Source organism: Lampris incognitus, chromosome 5 (genome assembly GCF_029633865.1).
Source record: "Lampris incognitus isolate fLamInc1 chromosome 5, fLamInc1.hap2, whole genome shotgun sequence".
NCBI classification, from domain to species: Eukaryota; Metazoa; Chordata; class Actinopteri; order Lampriformes; family Lampridae; genus Lampris; species Lampris incognitus.
In genome coordinates, this window is record NC_079215.1 from 1,802,952 (window position 1) to 1,811,664 (window position 8,713).

Below are 8,713 nucleotides of genomic sequence, written 5' to 3' on the forward strand. Positions count from 1 at the left end.
CCAGTATGTTGCGTGGTGGGAACCAAGACCGCTTTTCTGGGCCATATCCTTTCCAATCCACAAGATATTGAATCCCTCGACCTCAGCGGAGCACATCCAGGAGCCGCTGGGCTGTATAGGCCAGGGGATCAATGGTGAGCCGAGGAGGAGGAGGAGCGGTAGCTGGATGGGGACAGGCTTGAGAAGGGACACATCGAATGTGGGGTGAATCTTCATAAAGGGGGGCAACTTAAGCCTCACTGCAGTGGGGTTGATGACCTTTTCCATTTCAAATGGGCCAACGTAACGGGTTGCCAAGTTACGGGAGTTGCTAACTTGCTCTTGCTAACATTTTATTCTGAAGGAGCTGGGTATACTGCTGCAAGATTAAGGTGGCTCTACATTGCTGAATAAATGTCAGTGGTCAGATATCTACGTATAATTTTAAAAAAAAAAGATGTGTAAGGTTTGAATATTGAAGCTACCAGAGCTACCTTGAGAAGTCTTGAACAGACCCCGTGACCCACATTTTGATACTGCAGTGATAAGGCCCTCCTTTAATTCAACTAAACAAAATTCTCTTAGTGGAAGGTTTTAAGTAACCCACCGGTCAAACACAGATTTCATCCTTGATTTAGCCACCTCCATGTCCTCCGTGAAACCACAATGACCATAAACACCAACAGAGTCCCCAAAACCACTGCCACAAATCGTTTCTGCCTGCGTTTTGTAAGGATAAGGGAGCTTAAAGCCAACAGTATCAGTAAACACATGGACACGATCACGAAGCCAGTTCCCTTCTCCTGCCCAGAGACGGCTATGAAATATGCCTTTAATCTGCTTGTGGTTAATTTACAATTTAAATCACTCCTGGGTGTTTCAGTACTCTGTAGTTTGTACAACACTTTACACCCCTGAGTTTCTAGAAGGACGTCAGTGACTCTGAAAACCTCATATGGGGGTATCAGCACCTGCCTGTCCTGGTCCGTAGCAGAGTAATAAGTTATCTCTGCGCCGAAACAGGTGCAGATCTCAAAACAAGAGACACCCCCAAGTAAACCGACCAGGTGTTTGCTTGAAGTGCTCAAGGTGAAGGCGCCGAGACGCATCGTTTTGTCAACAACCCCCAGATCGAAGTATTTCCCTTTCCTTAAGTAGGTGGTCCTGCACAATGTCTGGTTCTGCCTCAGGACGCGAAGGGCGTCCGTCAGCTGGAAGTAGAGGTAATGGTATCGGAATCCGGACGTCTTGTACTTCCGTTTTCCCGTCTGCACCGCTGTCTTGAAGTCTTGTCGGACCGTGTGCAGGTTGGTATCCGTCATTATGTGTATAGCCGTGGCGTGGTCCCATCCCAAATGTCCGTGGACTGGTTTCTTGGCCTTTTCTTGCGCTCCAGCCCAAGCTAGACTGAAGTTTATGTTGCGGTGCCACTCGAGCACGCCGAGCTGGTCCACCATGGCCGCGGACTCGGAGCGGCAGCCGTCGTACATGTCGTCGATGGAGTCAGGCGCCATGTCCAGAGGGAGCGTGTCGTTCTTCCTGATCTGCAACACAGACGCCGCAGTAAGATTCACCAGAAACACCGCCATGCCATGTGTACCATATGTATCATATCGTATCATATGCTATGTCTCAAATACTCACGAGATACTTATCATATATGCTATGTCTTAGATATTCACGAGATACTTATCATATATGCTATGTCTTAGATATTCACGAGATACTTATCATAGGCTATGTCATAGATATTCACGAGATACTTATCATATATGCTATGTCTTAGATATTCACGAGATACTTATCATATGCTATGTCATAGATATTCACGAGATGCTTATCATATATGCTATGTCATATATATTCATGAGATACTTATCATATGATAGGTCTTAAATATTCATGAGATGCTTATCATATGCTATGTCTTAAATATTCATGAGATACTTGTTATATGACTTAAATATTCATGAGATACTTATCATATGCTATGTCATAGATATTCATGGAATACTTATCATATGCTATGTCATAGATATGCATGAGATACTTATCATATGCTATGTCATAGATATTCATGATATACTTATCATATTATATGACTTAAATATTCACGAGATACTTATCATATATGCTATGTCATAGATATTCACGAGATACTTATCATATGCTGTCTTAAATATTCATGAGATACTTATCATATGCTATGTCATAGATATTCATGAGATGCTTATACTATATGACTCAAATATTCATGAGATACTTATCATATGATGTTTTAAATGTTAATGAGATATTTATGATATGATGTTTTAAATGTTAATGAGATACTTACATGTCTTAAATATTGATGGGATATTTATCATATGATAAGTGTAAGGACCTGTAAAACCTAGGTCCCTAGGATGTAAATAGAGGCCTAGTATAGTACTGTTTATTGTAATACATATGTTATGACATTGTACTGTTTAGCATACTGCTTACTGTACATAATTTGTGGTACTGTGGTGGACACGTATTGGGGACAGAATTCAACCCAGGAACTAAGGGTTAAGTCATGGTTGCCCTGGCAGGTTAACGCAGGGTTAAGTTATGGTTGTCCAGCCAGTTTTCTGATTATTCTTGCCACCTCCGCTCAGTCGAGCTGTGGTTTGGTTGCTCTCTGATTTACCGTGGATTAAAGAAAGTTGCCTACACGGCTAAAGTGTGAACCTACGGTCTTCTCCGTTCCTTCGGCTCTACACTGGTGACCCCGACGTCGGTTTTCGGATAAGTTTTCTGAAACCACACACATTATGGCTACGAACGCCGTTGCAATTAAACTGCCGGAGTTTTGGGAGTCTTCCGCGGCTACATGGTTCGCGCAGGCTGAGGCACAGTTCGCGCTCAGAGACATAACAGCAGACGAGACCAGGTACTACTACGTATTGGCAGCGCTGGGGTGCGCTACGGCTTCCAGGATAAGCGGTTTCATAACCAACCCACCGGCCGATGGTAAATACGCCGCACTTAAACATCTCCTCCTTGAAACTTTTGAACTGTCAACAACGGAGAGAGCACGTCGCCTCTTCGCAATTCAGGGCTTGGGAGATGGCAAACCATCGGAGCTAATGAGCAGGATGTTAAACCTACTGGGTCAAGAAAAGCCATGTTTCCTGTTTATGGAGCTGTTTCTGCGCAACATGCCGCCCCACGTCCAGACTGCGCTCGCTAACTCCACCATCACTGATCCCCGTGAGCTGGCAAAGGAGGCTGACCGATTCTTCGTCGCTACACAACGTTCCTCCCATGCCGGGGTGCTGGCTCCTACCTTCACTGGCCCCCCGCCGACATCGCGGGCGTGGCCCGACGGTGGCGCCACAGCATCAGACCGCTACAAGCCCTCTGGACTCTGTATGTACCACGCTCGATTTGGTGCGAAAGCTAAACGGTGCCGTTCCCCCTGCAACTACAGGCCGACGGGAAACGAGAGGGCCAACACTCAGTAGTGGCCATGAGTGTTGGCGATACGAGCAGGTTACTCTTCATCCTCGACACCATCTCCGGTCGGCGATTTCTTTGTGACACGGGCGCACAGAGAAGCGTGCTCCCTGCTACTGACGTCGACATCATGGGCGGGGAGCGGGGCCCCCAGTTGGCGACGGCTGACGGCAGCCCTATCCACACCTACGGCGTGCGGTCTGTAGAACTGTGTTTTGGTGGACAACGTTTCACGTGGGAGTTCGTCATGGCCAATGTAACGCTTCCCCTCCTCGGAGCTGATTTTTTGTGCGCTTACGGTTTGCTAGTGGACATTCAGAACAGCCGTCTGGTCGATGCCTTAACCTTCTCCTCCTTCGCATGTACGCGGAGGGAAGCGGCCTATGCAGGTCTAGCCAACTCTCTCTCAGAGGCAGACAAGTTCACCCGCCTCCTCGCTGAGTTCCCTGACCTCACCCAGCCTACCTTCTCTGCACCCACCGCTAAGCATGGGGTGGAGCATCACATTGCTACGAAGGGGCCCCCGGTCTACGCCAGAGCCAGGCGTCTCGACCCCGCCAAACTCGCCATTGCCAAGTCTGAGTTCGAGCACCTGGAACGCATGGGGATCATCCGCCGCTCTGACAGCCCGTGGGCGTCCCCACTCCACATCGTCGCTAAGCCTGATGGAGGTTGGCGCCCATGCGGGGACTACCGCCGACTAAATGACGCCACCACGCCCGACCGCTATCCTGTCCCGCATATCCAGGACTTTTCTGCAAACCTGTCTGGCAAATGCGTCTTCTCAAAAGTCGACCTGGTCCGTGGTTATCATCAAGTTCCCGTGCACCCCTCAGATATCCCCAAGACAGCGGTGACTACCCCATTCGGCCTATTTGAATTCCTACGAATGCCATTTGGACTCAAAAACGCGGCCCAGTCCTTTCAGCGGCTGATGGATTCAGTGCTCCGTGGCCTTCCTTTCCTCTTCGTCTATTTGGACGACATACTCATCGCCAGCGCCTCCAAGGAAGAACACCTGTCCCATCTTCATGCCCTCTTCACACGCCTCAGCCAGCATGGGCTGATCGTCAACCCGGCGAAGTGCCGGTTCGGGCTGACAGCCATTGATTTCCTCGGGCATCGCATCACTGGGGACGGGGCAGTCCCCCTGCCCTCAAAGGTGGAAGCGGTGGCGGCCTTTCCGCGCCCCCAAACAGCTCGTGCGCTCAGGGAGTTCATCGGGATGGTGACATTCTACCACCGCTTCATTCCTCGAGCCGCCTTTATCATCCGGCCACTGTACGAGGCGCTGAAAGGCATGTCCCCCAACCAGGCGGTCGACTGGACAGCAGAGCGGGACCGTGCGTTCACCGAGACTAAAGCTGCGCTCTCCCAGGCTACCCTGCTAGCGCATCCTTCACCTACAGCGCCTATTTCCATAACCACGGATGCATCGGACTATGCTGTTGGTGCGGTTCACGAACAGTGGGTGGGGGGGGCTTGGCAGCCTTTGGCCTTTTTCAGTCGCCAGCTTACACCCCGAGAGCGCAAGTATAGTACTTTTGACAGGGAACTCCTCGGTCTCTGGCTCGCTGTCCGGCATTTCCGTTTCCTGCTAGAGGGCCGCGAGTTTACTGCGTACGTGGACCACAAGCCCCTCACGTTTGCCATGTCCAAGACGGCCGAGCCATGGTCCGCTCGCCAGCAGCGACAACTCTCCTACATTTCGGAATTCACTACCGACATCCAGCACGTCGCTGGTAAGTCTAACCAGGTAGCTGACTGCCTCTCTAGGGCAGTGATTGGAGCGGTCCACCTAGGCCTTGACTATGCACAGATGGCCGTTGACCAGGCCACGGACCCGAGCATCCTCCGTCTCCGGGCCTCCGACACGGGGCTCCGCCTGCAGGACGTTCCTTTCAGCGACACAGGTGCCACCCTCCTGTGTGACGTCTCCACAGGACAGCCCAGGCCCATCGTCCCGCACAGCTGGAGACGCCCCGTATTTGAAGCTGTGCACGGCCTCTCTCATCCAGGCGGTAAGCCATCCGTGCGCCTGACCTCTGCTAAGTTTGTGTGGGAGGGACTTAAGAGAGACGTGAAAGCGTGGGCCGACTCGTGTGTTGCCTGTCAGCGGGCTAAGATACACCGCCACATTAAGGCGCCCCTGGAACGCTTCGCAGTGCCGGAGAGACGATTTGACCATGTCCACGTCGACCTGGTTGGTCCCCTACCCCCCTCCCATGGGTTCACCTACCTCTTCACTGTGGTGGACAGGACTACGCGCTGGCCTGAAGCTGTTCCCCTGGCATCCACGACGTCTGCTGATGTGGCCCGGGCTTTTATTGGGTCGTGGGTCTCACGTTTCGGTACGCCTTCCGACCTTTCATCTGACCGCGGGCCACAGTTTACCTCAGAGCTATGGAGTGCTGTGGGTGAGGCTCTGGGCGTCAAGCTTCATCGCACTACCGCCTACCACCCTCAGGCGAACGGCCTATGTGAGCGCTTCCACCGGTCCATGAAGGCTGCGCTTCGGGCTACTCTCAAGGACTGCAACTGGGTCGACAAGCTCCCATGGGTCATGCTGGGCCTGCGGACCGCCCCGAAGGAAGACCTACAAGCCTCCTCTGCGGAGCTGGTGTACGGCACGCCGCTGCGAGTCCCAGGCGATTTCATGCCCAATGCAACGCGTCCCTGGTCAGCTGTGGACCAACGAGCCTCCTTGCTGGACGGGGTCAGAGCTTTCACACCCGTCCCTACCGCCCAACACGGCGCGCCGGTGTCCCAGGTGCCCCCAGGTCTGCAGTCAGCAGACTACGTGTTCATCCGTCACGACGCACACCGCCCCCCTCTGCAACCCCCTTATGACGGCCCCTTCCGCGTCCTGGAACGGGGAACTAAGCACCTGGTGGTGGATTTTGGGGGCACGGCCGAGCATGTTTCAGTGGACCGAGTTAAACCCGCACACCTGGACTTGACGCAGCCGTTGGAGTTAGCCCAACCTCCTCGTCGCGGTCGTCCCCCGGCTCCGCCTCCTCCCCCCGTGGAGGCCCGAGCTGCCTCTTCTGCTCCTCAGGCCGACCTCCACAGGCCCGCGTCAATGCCTCCCAGAGACACTCCGGCCCCTGTTATCCGGAGCCGCCGCGGACGGCCTGTTGTCCCCCCGCGCCTGCCTGACTTCGATTACTAGGGCGAATTCTGGGGGGGCTCATGTGGTGGACACGTATTGGGGACAGAATTCAACCCAGGAACTAAGGGTTAAGTCATGGTTGCCCTGGCAGGTTAACGCAGGGTTAAGTTATGGTTGTCCAGCCAGTTTTCTGATTATTCTTGCCACCTCCGCTCAGTCGAGCTGTGGTTTGGTTGCTCTCTGATTTACCGTGGATTAAAGAAAGTTGCCTACACGGCTAAAGTGTGAACCTACGGTCTTCTCCGTTCCTTCGGCTCTACAGTACTTCATTTACCAGCACGCTTTGTGTCTTAAGCCTTTCCTATGTTCTTATAAGTTTCTAAACATGTAAACCAATGAAATGTATTTGCTCTTTGTATTTTTATTTGAATTTTGTTATCATCCAATGATATTGTGTAAAGTTATTATGCCCGCGAAATCGCGAGGATGGCCACATTCTCTCTCCTCACGGAGAGGGAGGAGGCGTAGTCCAAGCCAGTACTCCCCGGAGAGACGTCCATTTTCTGCTGCTCCGTCTCAGTACCCGTTCCGCGGAGACTTTATACACGGCCCGGGTACTAGGCCCGCCTTGGAGCTCAGGAGTGTTGCGGTTGGCCCGCGGTCGTATGCTGGCTGGTGGGGTTGTTTTTTTAGTATTACGGTTATTTTGTCTATGCCCTTTAGCCAGTGTAGCAGCTAGCTAGCTAAGTGGCTTTAGCATCCAGTGCTAGTGTGTTAGCTAGCCGACTAGAGTTGTGGAGGCTAGCCAGGAGTCATCGGGCTGCGCTGGACGGTGAGCTAACTAGGGGAGCCGCTCTGCTCCATTCCCGGGACCTGTCTGCTGTCCAAAGAGGACTCGCTTCATCCGCTCTCCGGCGCTGGGCCCACCGGAGGACCACCATCTTCACCAGGGGTTTTCTGATCACTGCAACCTGCGGCCATCTTGCGGCTGAGGACGCTACCGGGGAGCCGACGCCTTCCATCCTCTGGACTGCACACCGCCTCCCGGCCGAGGGAGCGATGGGTTGTGAGCAACCTGAAACTGCATTTATACTCACACACACACACACACACACACACACACACACACACACACGCACACACACACACCACACACACTCCTCTGTCTGGGCCCCAACGGAAAGCGCCGGGGGTCTTTTTGTGTTCTTTTGATACTTTTCTTCCTGTTTATTGTGACCGGTTGTCACACCCTGTGTAATTCCAATTAATGTACCGATGTCAATAATCAGTTATCGATTTAAGCATATTGCTATTGTTCATTGGGTGTTAAGCAGTGCGATTCACAGCTAGTGCTACTAACAGTAGCCTGGAACGCTACTCGGGCTAAAAGCTACAGCTAGCTTGAACCTGGGTCTCAGGCAGCTCTTTGGCTTTGCTTATCTAATCAACTATACTACACTCGTGTGGTTCTCTCTCTCTCTCTCTCATTATTATCAAATAAATGCTATTATTATTAATTATATTTCGGGTGTATCGGCAGCTCATCTCCGCTTATGCAAAGCCTAGGTTACTTTTAGAGTGCTGGTAATAAGCTTGTACAGTAATTCAGCACACAGCAGGGTTGTAAGATCTGCATTCACCACTAGTATAACTGATTCACATGTTGTTTCATTCTGGGAAGATATACCATTCACTAGCCGCCTTAGGTAAGTGTAGTATTTTCACAGTGGAGGCACCGCGCTACTAAACTGATTATTATATTGGTTAATTATCTCTATTATCATTTATCACTAATATTGTCATTAGGGCACTAGCCTACTAGTACACAGGTGGTTCAGCCAGCTCACCATTCCACCGCTGAGAACTCAGGATCCTGTTGCGCCATTGGTTTGTATTGCAACACTTTAGTAACTGGTAGCATTAGGCTTTTGTCTTGTTTAAATGTGCTTGGCGTTGCCCGCCAGTGAAAAGGGGGTTACATATGTCTTCAATATTCATGAGATGCTTACCGCCTGTTAAGTGTAACGGGCTTAAAAATGTGGTTTAATAATTCTTATTTCCAGGTAGTGTTTGTGAATTTTATCTTATTGAGTAACTTTTATTTACTGTTATTTTTAATGATTCCTGTGGAAATCACCATAC

General features: G+C 51.2%; 1 protein-coding gene across 1 annotated transcript; it reads right to left on the reverse strand.

The window, feature by feature from the left end:
• Positions 1-602: 602 nt before the first annotated feature.
• On the reverse strand, positions 603-1,568 carry LOC130112317 (ecto-ADP-ribosyltransferase 5-like). The gene has a single exon (XM_056279647.1). It carries the CDS (start codon positions 1,566-1,568, stop codon positions 603-605), a length of 966 nt encoding a protein of 321 aa, XP_056135622.1.
• Between the last annotated feature and the right edge of the window lie 7,145 nt (positions 1,569-8,713).